This window comes from Podarcis vaucheri (assembly GCF_965113315.1).
Source record: "Podarcis vaucheri genome assembly, chromosome: 10".
Lineage (NCBI taxonomy): Eukaryota > Metazoa > Chordata > Lepidosauria > Squamata > Lacertidae > Podarcis > Podarcis vaucheri.
The window spans coordinates 2,703,649-2,724,150 of NC_138748.1; the positions used below are offsets into that span (position 1 = coordinate 2,703,649).

Consider the following 20,502-nt stretch of genomic DNA (forward strand, 5'->3'; position numbering starts at 1 on the left):
CAACCAAAATGGTCAAAGGCCTGGAAACGATGCCTTATGAGGAACGGCTAAGGGAGCTGGGCATGTTTAGCCTGGAGAAGAGGAGGTTAAGGGGTGATATGATAGCCATGTTCAAATATATAAAAGGATGTCACATAGAGGAGGGAGAAAGGTTGTTTTCTGCTGCTCCGGAGAAGCGGACACGGAGCAATGGATCCAAACTACAAGAAAGAAGATTCCACCTAAACATTAGGAAGAACTTCCTGACAGTAAGAGCTGTTCGACAGTGGAATTTGCTGCCAAGGAGTGTGGTGGAGTCTCCTACTTTGGAGGTCTTTAAGCAGAGGCTTGACAACCATATGTCAGGAGTGCTCTGATGGTGTTTCCTGCTTGGCAGGGGGTTGGACTCGATGGCCCTTGTGGTCTCTTCCAACTCTATGATTCTATGATTCTATGATTCTTGAATTGTGGTGCCCAGAACTGGACACAGTACTCCAGGTGAGGTCTGACCAGAGCAGAATACAGTGGCACTATTACTTCCCTTGATCTAGATGCTATACTTCTATTGATGCAGCCCAGAATTGCATTGGCTTTTTTAGCTGCCGCGTCACACTGTTGGCTCATGTCAAGTTTGTGGTCAACCAAGACTCCTAGATCCTTTTCACATGTACTGCTCTCAAGCCAGGGGTCACCCATCTTGTATTTGTGCCTCTCATTTTTTTTGCCCAAGTGCAATACTTTACATTTCTCCCTGTTAAAGTTCATCTTGTTTGTTTTGGCCTAGTTCTCTAATCTGTCAAGGTCGTTTTGAAGTGTGATCCTGTCCTCTGGGGTGTTAGCCACCCCTCCCAGTTTGGTGTCATCTGCAAATTTGATCAGGATGCCCTTGAGTCCATCATCCAAGTCGTTGATAAAGATGTTGGATATTGATCTTGTCCAATCCTCTGACCATTGCTGAGTTTTCCAAATTTGCTGGCATATTGAGTGTAGCACCTTAACAGCATCATCTTTTAAAATTTTAAATAGTTCAGCTGGAATATCATCACTTCCACTGGCCTTGTTATTTGCAGTGCTTTCTAAGGCCCATTTGACTTCACTCTCCAGGATGTCTGGCTCAAGGTCAGCAACCACACTACTTGGGGTGTACGAGACATCCATATCTTTCTGGTATAATTCCTCCGTGTATTCTTGCCACCTCTTCTTGATGTCTTCTGCTTCTGTTAGGTCCTTACCACTTTTGTCCTTTATTATGGTAATCTTTGTACGAAATGTTCCTTTCATATCTCCAATTTTTTTGAACAGATCTCTGGTTCTTCCCATTCTGTTGTTTTCCTCTATTTCTTTGCATTGCTTGTTTAAGAAGGCCTTCTTGTCTCTCCTTGCTATTTTTTGGAAATCTGCATTCAATTTCCTGTATCTTTCACGATCTCCCTCGCATTTTGCTTGCCTTCTCTTCCCCGCTATTTGTAAGGCCTCGTTGGACAGCCACTTTGCTTTCTTGCATTTCCTTTTGATTGGGATGGTTTTAGTTGCTGCCTCCTGTATAATGCTACGAGCCTCCATCCATAGTTCTTCAGGCACTCTGTCCACCAAATCGAAATCCTTATACCTGTTCCTCACTTGCACTGCGTATTCATAAGGGATTTGACTTAGATTGTATCTTACCGGCCCAGTGGTTTTTCCTACTTTCTTCAGTTTAAGCTTGAATTTTGCTATAAGAAGCTGATGATCTGAGCCACAGTCAGCTCCAGGTCTTGTTTTTGCTGACTGTATTGAGCTTCTCCATCTTTGGCTGCAGAGAATATAATCAATCTGATTTCGATGCTGCCCATCTGGTGATGTCCATGTGTAGAGTCATCTTTTGTGTTGTTGGAAAAGTGTGTTCGTGATGACCAAACACAACAACTTGCCAGTTGTTCCTTTTATCTCTTGATTCCCTACTTTAGCATTCCAATCCCCTATAATGAGAAGAACATCCTTCTTTGGTGTCACTTCTATAAGGTGTTGTAAGTCTTCATAGAATTGGTCAATTTCAGTTTCTTCAGCACCAGTGGTTGGTGCATAAACTTGGATTACTGTGATGTTAAAAGGTCTGCCTTGGATTCATATCGAGATCATTCTATCATTTTTGATATTGCATCCCAGTACAGCTTTCGCCACTCTTGTTGACTATGAGGGCCACTCCATTTCATAGAATCATAGAATCATAGAATCATAGAGTTGGAAGAGACCACAAGGGCCATCGAGTCCAACCCCCTGCCAAGCAGGAAACACCATCAGAGCACTCCTGACATATGGTTGTCAAGCCTCTGCTTAAAGACCTCCAAAGTAGGAGACTCCACCACACTCCTTGGCAGCAAATTCCACTGTCGAACAGCTCTTACTGTCAGGAAGTTCTTCCGAATGTTTAGGTGGAATCTTCTTTCTTGTAGTTTGGATCCATTGCTCCGTGTCCGCTTCTCTGAAGCAGCAGAAAACAACCTTTCTCCCTCCTCTATGTGACATCCTTTTATATATTTGAACATGGCTATCATATCACCTCTTAACCTCCTCTTCTCCAGGCTAAACATGCCCAGCTCCCTTAGCCGTTCCTCATAAGGCATCGTTTCCAGGCCTTTGACCATTTTGGTTGCCCTCCTCTGGACACGTTCCAGTTTGTCAGTGTCCTTCTTGAACTGTGGTGCCCAGAACTGGACACAGTACTCCAGGTGTGGTCTGACCAGAGCAGAATACAGTGGCACTATTACTTCCCTTGATCTAGATGCTATACTCCTATTGATGCAGCCCAGAATTGCATTGGCTTTTTTAGCTGCCGCGTCACACTGTTGGCTCATGTCAAGTTTGTGGTCAACCAAGACTCCTAGATCCTTTTCACATGTACTGCTCTCAAGCCAGGGGTCACCCATCTTGTATTTGTGCCTCTCATTTTTTTTGCCCAAGTGCAATACTTTACATTTCTCCCTGTTAAAATTCATCTTGTTTGTTTTGGCCTAGTTCTCTAATCTGTCAAGGTCGTTTTGAAGTGTGATCCTGTCCTCTGGGGTGTTAGCCACCCCTCCCAATTTGGTGTCATCTGCAAATTTGATCAGGATGCCCTTGAGTCCATCATCCAAGTCGTTGATAAAGATGTTGAATAAGACCGGGCCCAAGACAGAACCCTGTGGCACCCCACTAGTCACTCTTCTCCAGGATGAAGAGGAACCATTGATGAGCACCCTTTGGGTTATGTCAGTCAGCCAGTTACAATTCCACTGAGTGGTAGCATAGTCAAGACCGCATTTTACCAGCTTCTTTACAAGAATATCATGGGGCACCTTGTCAAATGCCTTGCTGAAATCAAGGTAGGCTACATCCACTGCGTTCCCTTCATCTACCAGGCTTGTAATTCTGTCAAAAAACGAGATCAGGTTAGTCTGACATGACTTATTTTTCAGAAATCCATGCTGACTATTGGTGATCACAGCATTCCTTTCTAGGTGCTCACAGACTGTTTGCTTAATGATCTGCTCCAGAATCTTCCCTGCTATTGATGTCAGACTGACTGGGCGGTAATTATTTGGGTCCTCTCTTTTCCCCTTTTTGAAAATAGGGACAACATTTGCCCTCCTCCAGTCTACCGGGACTTCGCCTGTTCTCCAGGAATTCTCAAAGATGACTGCCAGTGGTTCTGAGATCACATCTGCCAGTTCTTTTAATACTCTTGGATGCAGTTCATCTGGCCCTGGAGACTTGAATACATCTAAACTAGCCAAATATTCTTGTACTATCTCCTTAGTTATTCTGGGCTGTGTTTCCTTTGCTGAATCATTTGCTCCAAATTCTTCAGGTCGGGCAATGTTTTCTTTATCGGAGAAGACTGAGGCAAAGAAGGCATTGAGGAGTTCAGCCCTTTCTGTGTCCCCTGTTTGCATTTCACCATCTTCTCCTCTGAGTGACCCCACAGTTTCTTTGTTCTTCCTTTTGCTACGAACATACCCATAAAAGCCTTTTTTGTTGCTTTTAACCTCTCTAGCAAGCCTGAGTTCATTCTGTGCTTTAGCTTTTCTGACTTTGTGTCTACATGTGCTGGCTATTTGTTTGAATTCCTCTTTGGTGGTTTCCCCCCTTTTCCATTTTTTGTACACATCCTTTTTTAATCTTAATTCAGTTAAAAGTTCTTTAGATAGCCACCCTGGCTTCTTTAGGCACCTTCCATGTTTCCGTCTCATTGGTATTGCCTGACGTTGTGCTTTTAGTATCTCCCTCTTAACAAACTCCCAGCCATCATGAACTCCCTTTCCTTTTAGTATTGTTGTCCATGGGATCTCACCCAGCACTTCCCTAAGTTTTATGAAGTCGGCTTTCTTAAAGTCAAGAAATTGAGTCCTAGTATGCTTGGCTGCTCCTTTCCGCTGTATAGTAAACTTCAGAAGAGCATGATCACTCGCGCCTAATGATCCTTCCACTTCTACCCCACTAACCAGGTCATCAACATTGGTTAGGACCAGATCTAACCAATCAGGACCACCTCAGGACCAGATTTCTTTTATGGGATTCTTGCCCGCAGTAGTAGATATGATGGTCATCCGAACTGAATTCGCCGATTCCTATCTATTTTAGTTCACTGATGCCCAGGATATCAATATTTATTCTTGCCACCTCATTTTTGACCACATCCAACTTACCCAGGTTCATGGTTCTTCCAGGTTCCTATGCAATATTTTTCTTTACAGCATTGGACTTTCCTTTCGCTTCCATGCATATCCGCAACTGAGCGTCCTTTCGGCTTTGGCCCAGCCGCTTCATCAGCTCTGAATCTACTTGTCCTCCGCTCTTCCTCAGTAGCATGTTGGACTTCTTCCGACCTGAGGGGCTCATCTTCCAGCGTCATAACTTTATATGCCTGTTGTCTTTGTCCATGGAGTTTTCTTGGCAGGGATACTGGAGAGGCTTGCCGGTTCCTCCTCCAGGTGGATCACGTTTGGTCAAAACTCTCCACTATGACCTGTTCATCTTGGGTGCCCTGCACGGCATAGCTCATAGCTTCTCTGAGTTATTCAAGCCCCTTCGCCACGGCAAGGCAGTGATCCATGAAGGGGGCTGATGGGACTACTGATTCGTTAATGTAGAGATGTAGAGATGGCCCACTTCCCTTGGTATCCAAGAAATGGAAATCTATTTGTATTCTGATGTCTACTCAGCAGTAAGGGTGTCAATTAATGGGGTGCATGCACATACAAAACCTAAAGGTCCAAGTATTGTTAGTGTGTTATATCTGTGTGTCAACCTACATTTTTAAAAAAAATCCTTGCAAATGAAGCTGATCTTTTTTTGCCACTTCCTCATTCACAATTTAGTAGGTTCACTTCCAGCCAAATAAAATGGGCCCTTGATCTTTCATTCTCACTGCTACATTTTGGGCAGCTGGAGTTGTGAGGAAGTATCTTTCATAAATTTCCTTTTTGAACTTGTGCATATATACACTGGTGTTCTGGACTTCAGGGAGCTGGAAATGAAAGGCAAGATTAATCTGAAGAAGGCCTTCCTGGTGACAGCTCTGCTTTCCAAGTTGCTCGTCACCCTGAGCTTTTTTGCACTTTCCAGGCAAAACAAAAGGCTCTACGTGTAACATCAGTCTTCAAGCATCACCTTTATGCATGAACTTCCTCACTGTACATTTAACAGTCTTCTGATTCTTAGTGGATGCTTCTTTTATAATATTGGGTCTTCTAACTGAACTGTTGATATTTCCAGTTCCATTTTATTTTATCAGTATTTGAGAGCTTATGTAGCAAGAGTACTGATTCCCACTAATAGGAAAAAGGGGCAACTGAAGGCCCCTCGGCCAAGACCACCTTCACCCAGCTTGCCAAACAAAGGGCAACAGAGGCTGTGGAGGCAGCTGCATTTATGTACTAGAACCTGGCAGCAGGCCACCTCAGTGAACTCCATTCTTCCAATGGCCCTCCTGGAAATTCAGTTGTTTTTGTCCTTCAAAAAGGTCTTAATTCTTCTACAATATTTTGAGGCTTTTTCCTAATACAATGTACATTTGGAAAATACAATTTAAAATGTGTATTAAAAAGCCATTGATAAAGTAGAAATACCAAGTGAGTCATCCTTCCCAATGTGATCCTTTTGAGGCTTTTTTGTTGTTGTCAATTATTTGAAATATACTGCGCTAATTAGGTACACACAATGGTGATTTCAAATTGACATCTCTTGCTTATTGCTTCCCATTATCAGGACTATCCATCATTCCGTTGTACAAACAGCAACCTAACTGTTCAGCCTAGCCCGTATCTCAGCTACAGGCTGCCCAAAGATTTTGTAGACCTTTCCACTGGGGAAGATGTTCACAAATTAATTGACCTGCTCAAACTGGTAAGTACGTTTCCTAACTGAGGAACATATCTTTAAGTTTCTAAGGTAACTGCAAACAGGCACTTATTTGGTTCAGAGGTTAGTTCACATCTGTATGTGTCATTTCATTTCTCATGATGGTCTCCTTCCCACCTGATGAGCTGGGAGGACGGACTCTTGTAAAGCTTGTCGTATTAGATAATACAATGGTTTTGTTGGTGGTGGTCGATCTGTTGAGGTTATTTGTAGACTAATTTCCACATGGCGCTCAGTGATCAAGTGATGTGAGACTCAATCAAAATTATTTTCAGCTCTTTTATTTTTTACAGCACCGTATTGGCCCGAATATAAGACGCACGCGCAAATAAGCCACACCTTTAAAATTCAAGGCTTATTTGCGGGTGCAGCCCGCCTCCTGGCACTCCTGGCACAACCTCCCCACGCTGGCGCCGGGGGAGGCTTGGGAGTAGTGGGCAGGCGGGCTGCGTGCCACTCCCACGCACTCCCGGGCTGCTCTCGGGGGGGTGGGATGTGGTAAGGTCACGAATATAAGCCGCACTTTAACTTTTCACAGCCCGAATTTGGGGGAAAAATGTGGCTAATATTTGGACCAATAAGGTATATCAGTTTCTAGGTGAATTTTTATATTTCATCATATATTTGGTAAACTCTTACAGGGTCCCTCTGTTTTCATTTAGATTCTGCCTTTCCTGGTCTTTTTAGTACTGGTTCCTTGGTGTAATAAGGGACAAGAATTTTGGCAAGCACAACTTCTCCAGCCCAGTTGCTGCAGAGATGTTGGGTGCCTTGACATTTTAAATTTTAGGTTCACAATCCAAAAGTAGATCCTAAGCTCTGGACAGACTTTATTTTTATGTCTCCAACACTTCTAACTGAATTGTGCCATCCATTGTTTCCAAACTTTTTTAAAAAAAACACCATGATGATCAGGGAAAATGACAAATGCAAATATTTAGTCACTATATACCATCTTTGTATATAGGAGTCCTATAGGTTTTAGTAGCCCATTTCAATAAAGGGATACATATTTAGAACCCACAATTTGCTGGCGTTTTTGTAGCCAGGAATGGAGTCTTTAAATGCCTACTTAAATGATTATGACTATATTAAGGCTACATTTCAGAGCAACAGTTCTGAAGTGGTGTTCATTCAGCTGCTGCAAAGGCACATTTCCTTACAGAGTCAAGCCCATCACATCCAGCATTCTGTTTCCTCCTGTGTCTGGCTGGAGGCCTTTGCAAGGTCACAAGCGTGGTTTGAAAGTGATTGTCTCCAGCCTCAAGTAGATGTCTCAGTATCTGGAGGTTCTGTTTACTACAATGTCTAAAAACAGTTGACAGACTTAACCTCTTTGTACCCAGTTCCTTTTTTGAAACTGTCTAATCCTTGTGGCCATTGCTTCATATAGTGAAGGAGAATTCCATAACTATTGCCAATCTGTTTATTTGGATAGTCCTGAATTTTTAGATGGGGGACACCTGGATCGCCAGTAGTACATGTGAAAAGGACCTGGGGGTCTTAGCAGAACACAAGCTTAACCTGAGTCAGCAGCAAAAAAGCGAGGGCTATTTTTGTTTGTTTGTTTGTTTGTTTGTTTGTTTATTAGATTTCTATGCCGCCCTTCATCATAAGATCTCAGGGGAGTTCACAGAATAAAATTAAGGATAAAATCAAGTAAATAAGTAAAACAAAACATAGAATGGTAGAGTTGGAAGGGACCCCCAAGGGGCATCTAGTCCATCCCCTGCAATGCAGGGATCTCAGCTCAAGCTCCCAAGACATATGGCTATCCAGCCACTGTTAAAAAAGCTCCGGAGGGAGACCCTTCCACTGTCGAGCAGCTCTTACTGTCAGAAGGTTCTTCCTGATGTTGAGTGGGAGTCTCCTTCCTTGTAACTTGAAGCCATGGGCAGGAGAAAGCAAGCTTGTTCCCTCTTCCATGTGACAGCCCTTGAGATACTTCAAATACCCCGTGGTTTTCCCCGGAGCTGAGGGTGATGAAGCAATCGTTGAGACGGCTAGAGCGCCTGTGGCGGAAAACTCATTCTGAATCAGACCGGACACGGGCTAGAGCTCAACGTCGATCCTACCAAGTGGCAATGGCGACGGCGAAGAGGGCCTTCTTCACCGCCTCCATTGCATCTGCAGAAAACAGCAGCAGGAGACTTTTTCAGGTGGTTCACTATCTATCGGAACCACCTGCACCACCGGGGCCTGTTAGGGACCCCAAGATCTCCTGCAATGCTTTTGCAAAGTTTTTTGCAGATAAAGTCACTCAGATTCAGAAGGAGGTAGACTCCACCGTGGGAGCAGGGCCAGGGCAGGAGAGTGCTAGAGTTTTGTCTAGTCCTGTTACATGGGATCAATTCCAATCTGTTACCTCCGAGGATGTGGACAGGCTGCTTGGACAAGTGAAACTGACCACCTGTCTCCTTGATCCTTGCCCATCCTGGCTGATAAAAGCGAGCCGGGAAGGGCTGGGCAATGGGCTCTGCGGGGTGGTGAATGCGTCCCTCTGTGAGGGAGCCTTCCCAGACCCGCTGAAAGAGGCGGTCATTAAACCGCTTCTTAAAAAAACATCTTTAGACCCAGCCAATTTGGCCAACTATCGCCCAGTCTCAAATTTACCATTCTTGAGCAAGGTGATTGAGCGGGTGGTTGCCAGACAACTCCAAGCACGCCTGGAGGATGCGGACCATTTGGATCCCTTCCAATCGGGATTCAGGCCTCACCATGGGACTGAAACTGCCTTGGTCGCGCTGGTCGATGATCTCCGGCGAGCTAGGGACAAAGGTGAGAGCTGTTTCCTAGTTCTGCTGGATCTCTCAGCAGCCTTTGATACCATCGACCATAACATCCTTCTGGACCGTCTAGAGGAGCTGGGGGCACTGTTATACGGTGGTTCCGCTCCTTTCTCCTGGGCCGTGTCCAGAAAGTGGTGGTGGGGGATGAGTGTTCAGACCCCTGGGCTCTCACTTATGGGGTGCCTCAGGGTTCTGTCCTCTCCCCCATGCTTTTTAATATCTATATGAAGCCGCTGGGAGAGATCATCAGGGGGTTTGGGCTGGGTGTTCATCAGTATGCAGATGACACCCAGCTCTACCTCTCCTTTAAATCAGAACCAGTGAAGGCGGTGAAGGTCCTGTGTGAGTGCCTGGAGGCTGTTGGAGGATGGATGGCGGCTAACAGATTGAGGTTCAATCCTGACAAGACAGAAGTACTGTTTTGGGGGGATAGGGGGCGGGCGGGTGGGGGGGATTCCCTGGTCCTGAATAGGGTAACTGTGCCCCTGAAGGAACAGGTGCGCAGCCTGGGAGTCATTTTGGACTCACAGCTGTCCATGGAGGCACAGGTTAATTCTGTGTCCAGGGCAGCTGTTTACCAGCTCCATCTGGTACGTAGGCTGAGACCCTACCTGCCCGCGGACTGTCTGGCCAGAGTGGTGCATGCTCTAGTTATCTCCCGCTTTGACTACTGCAACACGCTCTACGTGGGGCTATCTTTGAAGGTGACCCGGAAACTGCAATTAATCCAGAATGCGGCAGCTAGACTGGTGACTGGGGGCGGCCGCCGGGACCATATAACACCGGTCTTTAAAGACCTACAATGGCTCCCAGTACGTTTCCAAGCACAATTCAAAGTGTTGGTGCTGACCTTTAAAGCCCTAAATGGCCTCGGTCCAGTATACCTGAAGGAGCGTCTCCACCCCCATCATTCTGCCCGGACGCTGAGGTCCAGCGCCGAGGGCCTTCTGGCGGCTCCCTCATTGCGAGAAGCAAAGCTACAGGGAACCAGGCAGAGGGCCTTCTCGGTTGTGGCGCCCGCCCTGTGGAACGCCCTCCCAGCAGATGTCAAAGCAATAAACAACTATTTTACTTTTAAAAGGCATCTGAAGGCAGCCCTCTTTAGGGAAGTTTTTAATGTTTGAAGCTGTACTGTTTTTAATATTCAGTTGGAAGCTGCCCAGAGTGGCTGGGGAAACCCAGCCAGATGGGCGGGGTATAAATAATAAATTATTATTATTATTATTATTTATTATTAGTATTATTATTATATAAATACATATTACAGGGAGTTGTTTTTGGTCTGATACAGACTGAGATGCTGAAAATGACATTTCTCCTGTTTTTGTTTTTATGAGGTTACAAACTTTATACTCTTCCCCACCACTCTCTCCCCTTGTACAGCATTGTTACTTCTTGGCTGCGAATAAAAAAGTAGAAACTGTATTACTTAATCACATTAGAGAAACACTTTAGATTTTCTTTAGAGGTGAATGTGATTTGAAGGAGGGTTCACCTACTTTTGCCTCTTCAAGGGAGATAATATGGGAATATAATTTGATTGTTTCCCCAAAAAACCCATTCATAAGCTGTCTTTCCAGGGGCAAGTTAGGAGAATGTAGGTGTGTTTATGCTTAAGTAGGGTTGCCATATTTCAAGGGCAATCTCCTGATTGCCCTTTGTTGCTGCCGAGCCCAAGCTGCTTATGCCTGAGCCTGAACCAGAGCGGCCCACACACTTCTTTTTTAAAAAAAAAATCCCCCAAATCCAAGACATTTGCTTTAAAATGTAAAATTCTCCCCGGGTGGGCATGTAGGATCCCCCAAAGAGGACATGTCTGGGAATTCCTGGATGTATGGCAACCCTATGCTTAAGTTTTCCTCAAACTACTTTCAAGTCTCAAAAACTACTTTGTGACTCTGTGCTTAGAATGACTGCAAGCCTAGTCCGGCTATTTGGTAACTGGTTTCCAGCTTTTCTCAGCAAATTAGGCATATTGATCACACAGTGGAAGACATTGAGGTTTTCATTTTTAATCAGTCAATTTCCTGCCCTTCTAACAAGGTTAATCATATCACTCCTCAGGCAGAAGGAAAAGGCTAAATAACAATTGGCAACAGCATTGAGTGAAATCTTATCAAAAGCATTTCATTGAGTGCTTTCTTGTTGTTCAGTCGTTGGTGGTTGCAGGTGGAGGTGGGGGGATATTATCTAATCCAAAAGAAATTTATCCATCTGAAGTATTGTTCCAAAAGAACACCCATTTACTTAAGGTTGTATATTTTGTACTGTACACTTGTTAAATCTAGTCTTGATCTAATAACAGGACATGCCTTCAGGCTTTACAGAAGATCTCTTAGTGGTAGAACACAGAGTTTAGCTTAAAAGCCTCCGATGTGTCAGCCTATAGATCATGAAATCTTTAGTTCCAAAGCTTGTGAAGGTAGCTTGTGGGGTTATCAAAAAGCTGCAAGCTTCCCTGCTGATCTTTCCCCCCAGTGCTTTCATAAGAGTTGAAAGGACTGGAGCTGAGTTACAAAGTGACCTTTGTTATTAAGGTCACATTATGAAAATTGGGACAGGCCATTCCATGCAACTGCTGGATTAACCCGACAAGTCCATTGATGCATTAGCAATCTCAACTGAACTATTCATTATGTCCCTGCAGAACATGCTGTGGGGGGTGGCGGGGGTGGGGAGAGTGGGTCACTAAACAGCATGTGCATTTAATGATGCATCCATCAGTTCAGGAAGAAGAAGAAGAGAGTGTTAGATTGAGCATGGAAGAGCTTCAAGTGTGATGTCACTTAACCAGGAAGTCATTATTATTAGTGTTCTATTCCCCTGCAGTTCCCTGCTTTAAAAGAGAGTCTTTTTTAAAAAGCCCTTTGATGGTAGTTCTTTCTGACAATTGATTCTCCTCTCTTGAATTATGTAGATTTTAGTGAGCATTGCTAATATTGAATTATGCAAAAAATCTAAAAGTAACGTGTCCAAATACTCCTGTCTCTGTGGCTTTAGAAGGGGGATGGGAAACCTTCCACCCACCCCTCTAGAAAGCTGTGCTCCTTTGGGGGCCACATGCTGGTGGTGGGCAGGATCAGAACCAAAAGTAGACAGGCCATTCCCTCCTTCAGCCACCGCCTTTTTTCCTTAGCCCTTTCCTCCCTGCCCAGGCAGGCAGCCAGGGGAAGGGGCAGCTTGCTCTTGCCCAAGGGCTCTTTTGCTCTCCTCCCATCTGTTTCAGCTCTCCTGCCCTCTTCTCTCCCTCGGGGAATATAGGCAGTGGGAAATGGGTTGTATTTGTTCAATTGCATGGCTGTCTCCTCTGGAAAATAGTTGTAGCATTGAATTCAATATAATTTCATTTTTCTTGGTTATCCTAACAGAAACGAAATCAGCAAGATGATGAAGAATCATGAAAAGTGGGATGAAATTGGAATAAGAAACAAGGCCACAACTTCATGGGGAAAGATAGCATTTTTGACACCACAAGCTCTGAGAACATTAGCTCTTTAATATTATTCCCACAATCCCGTGATGATTCTGATCTTGTGTGGGCACTTCATTGAATAAATCTGTTTTAAGCTGACTTTGCAGTATTACAAGGGAGACAGCTGGTTCTCGCTTAACACTGCTGGGTCTTCCCTTTCTCTTGATGACAACTTTTTATTTCACAACTCGCTACAACCAAGAGAACTGTTGTTGTTGTTGTTGTTGTTGTTTGTGTAGTGCTATCCTCTAAAACTATTTATTTATGCAGTGGTACTGTGGTTTAAGAACAGCTTAGTTTATGAACAACTTGGATTAAGAATGCTGCAAACCCAGAAGTAGGTTTGTGATCTTTGCCTTGGAATAAGAACATGCTTTGCTTCCAGTTGAGTGTGTTCCATTTGTAAATTGAGTTTCCCGCTGCTATGGGAAAGCACGCCTTGGTTTAAGAACGCTTTGGTTTAAGAACGGACTTCCAGAACGGATTAAGTTCGCAAGCCAAAGTACCGCTGTATTCTAGTTTACTGGCCACTTGTTCATAAATATCTAAGCAGTGAACAAAATATATATCAAATCCCAAAAAAATCATCATAAATACAATGTGTAAAACCCCTTCGTTATAACAGTGCTACAAGCAAAACAAATAATATGTCAGTTGACAAAAGGTTTCAGCATCTGAAATAGAAAAAGTGCCTGGCTAATTGTCAGTGGAGCCATGTTCTACAAAGCTGGCATGATCACAGTGAAAGCCCTGTTGTTGGTAGTTTCATGCCTTAGAAATGGGCACTGCCAGCAACTCCCATTTGTTGAATGTTCAAATCAGGCCTAAGGCATAGGGGGGCAAGGTGATCTTGAAGGTAACCTGTTCCTAAGTGATTCAGGGTTTTATAAACTAAAATTAACACCTCTATATTGGGACTGGTAGCACACACAGGCAGACCTTCTGAATACGAACCTGGCAGCCACTGTAGCAATGTGCTGACCTTAAGTCTCAAAGAGTTTTCCTGTTTTGCTAGAGCCGAGGGCTCCTATGACTTGAGACATGGGAAGCGACCAAACCCATTGACCTGAGAGGGAGCTTCTCCCATAAGTAGTTTGCTGCCTTTGGTGTGAGTCAGCTCTGCTTTCTTCCCACTAGCCCAGGCCCTGCTGCTTTTGGCCCTTGCAGCAGGGCCATGGTTCTCCAAGATGAGGTTTTTTCCCTTTCCACTTTGGTGGCTGGTGAGGAGAGTTTCCAGTTGTGGAAATAAATGGAAATATTATGATTATTTTCTTCATATCTGTCCTGTCCTTCAGAACTGTCTGGCCTTTTCTGGCCAAAGGGCCACATTCACCCAGAGCCAAGCTTCTGGGGGCAGCAGGGCAGCAGTGTCTGTGGTCAAAGGTATGTGCACCCACTCTCCACCCAACCTCAGACACACCACACCCCCGGCCCACGGCTGATCCGGCAGGTTAGCTGAAGAAAAGGGGTCGTTTCCCCCTCAAATGGCTGGCCTGGGACCAGCAAGGGGATTATTTGCATCTTTATCAGGGGGCTGGATTCCACCCACCCCAGCCCTGGGTCTAGAGTATTATTTTGCCACCACCACCACAAAAATGGTGGTGGTGGGGAAATCGTTGTTGGAGTGTGTGTGAGAGAGAGAGAGAGAGAGAATCAGGCCGTGAACTGAGGGAATTGTAGCGTTGGAAGGGACCCTGAGGGTCATCTAATCCAACCTCCTGCAGTGTAGGCATAGGCAGCAGTCCCATGCAGGGATCAAACCCGCAGCCTTGGTGTTATCAGCACCATGCTCTAACCAACTGGCTGTCCAGATAACCACCCTTGGCATATACTCTTCTAGGGTGGCTCACCACAGTAAAAGCAACACAAAACATTGAAACAGCAATAAGCAAATTATGAAGTAAAGTGAAGGACACAGTAAAAGCGTTATCAGCTTAAGAATGTAAAAATGTATGAAGACGTAGATACTGAGCAAGCTTCCCTGAGGAGGGGATGACAGAGGCCACAGCTGAGAAGGGCCTCTTGCTGGTTGCCACCCACTTTGTCCCAGAAAGGGGGGGGCAGCCAGGCCATGTGATGTGAGTGGAGAGGCAGGCAGTCCCTTCGGGCACCTTGGTTTGAGCTGCGTAGGGCTCTATTGGTACACCTGACATGTGTCTGCTTTTTCATGTGACTGTCAAAATAAAACAGTAAATTCTGTGGATACAGCTTTGTTTTATAGAGCTTTTCTTGATACCAGTTATTTTGGCACAGCCATTTCATACCTGGAAAAAATAGCAGATTCAGTGTTTAGTCCTACCTCACCACTTCCCCTTCAATTTTGAGTGAGCTTTTGCAGGAGGTGAGGAGGGCTTGTAATAATGTTGTTGTTGTTTAGTTGTTTAGTCATGTCCAACTCTTCGTGACCCCCCAGACCAGAGCACGCCGGGCGCAACTGTCTTCCACTGCCTCCTGCAGTTTGGTCAAACTCATGCTGGTAGCTTCGAGAACACTGTCCCACCATCTCGTCCTCTGTCATCCCCTTCTCCTTGTGCCCTCCATCTTTCCCAACATCAGGGTCTTTTCCAGGGAGTCTTCTCTTCTCATGAGGTGGCCAAAGTCTTGGAGCCTCAGCTTCACGATCTGTCTTTCCAGTGAGCACTCAGGGCTGATTTCCTTCAGAATGGAGAGGTTTGATCTTCTTGCAGTCCATGGGACTCTCAAGAGTCTCCTCCAGCTCCATAATTCAAAAGCATCCATTCTTTGGCGATCAACCTTCTTTATAGTCCAGCTCTCACTTCCATACATCACTACTGGGAAAACCATAGCTTTAACTAAATGGACCTTTGTCGGCAAGGTGATGTCTCTGCTTTTTAAGATGCTGTCTAGGTTTGTCATTGCTTTTCTCCCAAGGAGCAGGCGTCTTTTAATTTCGTGGCTGCTGTCACCATCTGCAGTGATCACGGAGCCCAAGAAAGTAAAATCTCTCACTGCCTCCCCTTCTTCCCCTTCTATTTGCCAGGAGGTGATGGGACCAGTGGCCATGATCTTCGTTTTTTTGATGTTGAGCTTCAGACCATATTTTGCGCTCTCCTCTTTCACCTTCATTAAAAGGTTTTTTAATTCCTCCTCACTTTCTGCCATCAAGGTTGTGTCATTTGCATATCTGAGGTTGTTGATATTTCTTCTGGCAATCTTAATTCCAGTTTGGGATTCATCCAGCCCAGCCTTTTGCATGATGAATTCTGCATATAAGTTAAATAAGCAGGGAGACAATATACAGCCTTGTTGTACTCCTTTCCCAATTTTGAACCAATCAGTTGTTCCATATCCAGTTCTAACTAGCTTCTTGTACCACATAGAGATTTCTTAGGATACAAATGAGCTGATCAGGCACTCCCATTTCTTTAAGAACTTGCCATAGTTTGCTGTGGTCGACACAGTCAACCACAATCTTGTAATAATAATAAACAATTTTAAGTTGGCAAGAAACCTGCAGCTTTTGTGAAGTTGTGCTTATAGACCAGGAGTCACAAACCAGAGCTGCTGTAGCAGCTCTAGCTCCTGCCCCTTATGGGATGCTTAGAGATAAGAGACCTGGAGACAAATACTGCTGTGGCAATGGAACCAGCTGACACTCTTATGTCAGCTGACCTTTGCTGGTTTCCCAAAATGACAGTGCAGTCCACTTATAAACCCTTCAGGGTAATGGCAAAGCTTTAGGTGTCTGCTCCTTAGGAGACTGATAGCCTTTCTCTCTGAACCAGGGACTCAGCTATATAGCTGCAAAGAAAAAAATTTAAGTGTGTTTTAAGTGCAATAAGCAATTTGACACTAGATGGCAATGGTGAGCCTTTTGGAAAATTCAATGTATTTTTAAAAATGCTTTTAAAAAAGCATTTTCAAAACGGTTTTTATATGTTTGTAGATTCCACCCAGTTAGGTGGGTTTCCTTGTCAGTAGGTTGATCTAGTTGGTGGAAGTGGATCCAAGCAATCTGTCACACCTGTGGTTTTCAACCTGGGATCGGGCTTCAAAGACTCTGTCACCAGTGCCATGCTCTGTAAAGTCCTGGGGCTTTTACACATGATCAGTTTTAGAGAATCCTTATTAGCATGCTTTTCTGCTTTTGCTGCCACCCCACCCAAGCATCTAGCACACTTATCTGCACATGCCAACATTTTTGTTTGACTTTTAAACAATGATTGGCAGGTACCGATGGACTGCTCACCTTTGCTACAGCGACATGCCAGCCCTGCCTGAAGCTTGAAATTATATATCACTTACAGGAGAAGCTTCTGTGGGTGCATGTAATCTCCTTCTGCCATTCAAAATATTCTACTTGAGGTGGCAGAGAAAAGGAACTGCAAAATGTCAGCTGGGACCCAACAGGTATGTCTAGAATAACCAGGATTACTGAGCACTATCACAATACAGAGTCACAAAATCAATGTGATTTTGAGCACTTGTACCGAGAGTAAAATATGTTGTTGCCATTTCCATCTCATCTGGCTTGGCTTGAACTGGAGCTTCTCCTTTTTTGTAATGTTTTTCAGCTGTAACACAAAAGCCTGGGCCTGTAGCTCTGCTCTGAGTAGACCCTTTGACATGGCCCTGAATCCGTCATGTCCATTAATTTCAGAGGGTCTGTTCTGAGTATGACTATCACTGAATACAATCTCTGGCAGTTGTAATTTATTCTGTCTCTGCAATGAATCTTCAACATCAAGATATTGAAATAGTCTCAGGTTGGTGCATATGTAATAATTAGTTTCTCTTAGCAACCCTTTGTTTTGCCTTCCTGATCAACAGGAGATTAAATGGGCATTGGAGGTGTTCGTGGTATCATGCAGATCATTTTATTTCTCCCTGCAGTGCTACATACTAAGGGGGAAACCTCAGCTTCATCTGACACATCCCATCATGCAACCCACAGGATTATCTGCTGCTGATCTGTGTGGACACTAAGAGGTTAACAAATCTGGCAGCTTCCAAATGGAGAGCTGCCCTTGAAAAGTTGGCAGCCACTGGTCGAACTCAAAGGACACCAAGGAAAGCTTTGCCCTCCTCTGCCAGCTTACCCCTAACCCAACTTCATGCCATGCCTTCACTTCCCTAGAAAAATGGCCTCTGCGTTACCACGGCCTTTCCCTGCCTTGCCCAACTCTCCCAGCCTCCTTTGCTCTTTTCTCCAAATGCATCGCGTTACTTTTCCCCATAGGGCAAGTGGCAGCCATTTACTTTCAAAGGAAAACATGAAGGAAAGTACTCGGCAACAGCAGTGGGAGAGAAGAGCTAAACCCGCTTCCGTTCTCTGGGCTCCATGCCTCAAGCCCATGGGGAGCCCAGGAGCCTCCTGCATTCTGTCGCTCAGTCGCATTCCAGTGGGATGCAATGTTGGCCAAGAAGGACAGAATGTTCAGAGCTGGCTTTTCCATTTACAGATTTTCTGCTCAGTTCTGAACCAGCTGGGGAATGTTCAAGACACTTGTTTTTATAGTGTTTGGATTGACACACACATGCTCACTGTGTTGTTCTATACAAATTATATGTATAAATTCTGTATATGTGTAATCTAAGACGACCAAACTTCTTTGGCAAGATGTGCCACAAATCAGATCCAAAGGATGAAATGATGGTCCAACTCTGCAGCAGGGCCCCTTCCCATCTTGCTCGGTTTCTTCCCTTAGTTTACTGAGTGGCAGTGATGATGGCAGCACAACGTAGCACCAGAGAAGCAGAAATGGAGGCCTGACTGTATGCCAGCCTTCTGTAACCTGGTGACCTCCAGGTAGTAGACCTCCAACTCCCATCAGCCCCTGTCAAAGAAGATGGGAGTTGGAATCCAGCAACCTAGTTTGGGCGTCAATTGAGGAAGGTTTCTGTGTGTCATGGCCTAGCCCTCAGGCCTTTGTCCCACAAATCCATGCTCCATGTGCCGTTTTGTGGTACTGGCATCAGCTCATGGCTAAAAGACTTGGCAACCAATTGGGCAAGCCCTCCTCTCCAGGTTAGGCTAGGAGAGACACTTTCCTGAAGCTGGAGAGCAGCTCCCTGCGTCAGTGTCAGGAGTGCTGGGCTAGAGGGACCAAAGGTCTTCCTCCTCTCTTTTTTCCACCAGTGTTCAGGCCACACTACCACCTTTGCACAACTTTCAACAATATCTTTCCTCCTACATAGATCATATCTGAAGCCAGGACTTTTACTTTTTATTTTATTTTCAGGAAACTGAAAATAGTTGAGGGGAGATTCACTAACTGAGCTCTACCATGCTGAAAAACAGGATATAAAATGTTTTGCTTTGAACTACTTTTTCCGTGTTGTTTAGAACTCTTGGGGCAGGAGAAATGTTCCAGCTACACAGCTGAACACTATTTATTTTTCCCTCTAGCAATTCTAGGTGGGTTGGCGCTGGTGCCTTTTGATGTATGTTTCCAATGATCAAGATCAACTAACTCTAAGCTTTGAATTTAATTTTTTGTAAAATCAATTACATTACTCAGAAGCATAAATCAAGATAATTCTTAATTATTACTTCTGGCAAATGGCTGCAGAGTCAGTTTATAAATCATGTTCTTTTGCCATGGAAGTCTACTTTATTATTAAACTTTGAAGTGCTTTTTCATTATTATTTTCATGGCTCTGTATACGGGAGATGCACAAAAAGGTATGTAGCCTAAGGGGCCTGAAACAAGAGGATGTAAGGACTTCATGCCTTGGAAGCCTTTTCTTAAAAAAAATAAAGCAAACCGCAGCCTGGGAATAAATTAACTAGTGCATGCCACACATCTGCTTTTTGCTATGTGCTTTTTGAATGGCATTCAGATAAATATTACAAGTTTTCCGTCTTTCAAACTTGCTCAAGATCATTTGAGATGTATACTTGATTGGACCACTGCAGCCCCAAGTAGTCACCTGATAGTTGATTTCGTCCTTAAACCATGACTTGGTCAGCCTGTATTTCCTCAAATCCCTGGGATCCACCAATGAGTGTGAAATTTAAATTGCGTGCTCTGATTTTGGCCCTCACTGCCCTCCAGATGATGTTGGACAACAACTCCCATAATCTCTGGCCAGGGCCATGGTAAGTGGGGGTGATGGAAGTTGGAATCCCATCAATATCTAGATTGATACAGATCTCCCACCCCTGACTTAACACATTTTAACAACTGATCCTGAGTATGCACTCTTACTCTTCCTAAAGAAGTGCTTTTCTGGATTTGACCAGCCTTCATGGCAAGGATTTCAGCAGCTAGCACATTCTAGATCGGGGGTCAGCAACCTTTTTCAGCTGTGGGCCGGTCCACCATTCCTCAGACCTTGTGTGGGGGCTGGACGATATTTTGAAAAAAAATAATGAACAATTCCTATGCCCCACAAATAACCAGGAGATGCATGTTAAATAAAAGGACACATTCTACTCATGTAAAAACACGCTGACCGTCTGCGGGCCAGATTTAGAAGGTGATTGGGCCGGATCCTGCCCCTGGGCCTTAGTTTGCCTACCCATGTTCTAGATGGCCCACAGTCCTCTGGGCAGGCGCAGGTCACCAAGGGGCCATGCTTCATCCCCTTTGAAAAGAGGGACATATGTGTTTCATCTGTGATTATCAAAGCCTTGTGACTGCAAAAATTAACCAAAGTATTTAAGTTACAGCCCATGGATTTATTCATGTTTCTATGTGAGTCTCACAAAGCTTATTAAGGAAGGCAGCCAACAGGTGATTGCTAACATGTTCTTTCTCAAAGAGGCAGTTTCAGATGCTGTCAGAGGTCTGGAGTGTTATGTAGCTGTGACACCTCTAAACCATAGTAGTGCAGAATTGCAAAAAAGCCATCAGCTCTAGATGGTCTTCACTCGTTGCCCAGGCTCCATTTAAAATTATATCCCATTGCTCCACCCAT

General features: G+C 44.5%; 1 protein-coding gene and 1 long non-coding RNA gene across 4 annotated transcripts in view; one reads left to right on the plus strand and one right to left on the minus strand.

Annotated features, from left to right (window-relative positions):
* The window catches only part of CDC123 (cell division cycle 123), a 51,002-nt gene extending 36,181 nt beyond the window's left edge, over positions 1 to 14,821 (plus strand). For all 3 annotated transcript variants that reach the window (XM_082240156.1, XM_082240158.1, XM_082240157.1), the window contains 2 exons: positions 6,205 to 6,342; positions 12,515 to 14,821. In XM_082240156.1, the coding sequence (XP_082096282.1) occupies positions 6,205 to 6,342; positions 12,515 to 12,547 (171 nt within the window). In that variant the 3' untranslated portion in view covers positions 12,548 to 14,821. The remainder of the gene's footprint in view (positions 1 to 6,204; positions 6,343 to 12,514) is intronic.
* LOC309541925 lies at positions 10,877 to 12,507 on the minus strand. The gene is made up of 2 exons (XR_014224010.1): positions 11,689 to 12,507; positions 10,877 to 11,626 (listed from the first exon to the last, which is right to left on the minus strand). It is a non-coding gene; the product is annotated as an uncharacterized lncRNA (long non-coding RNA).
* Positions 14,822 to 20,502: the final 5,681 nt, after the last annotated feature.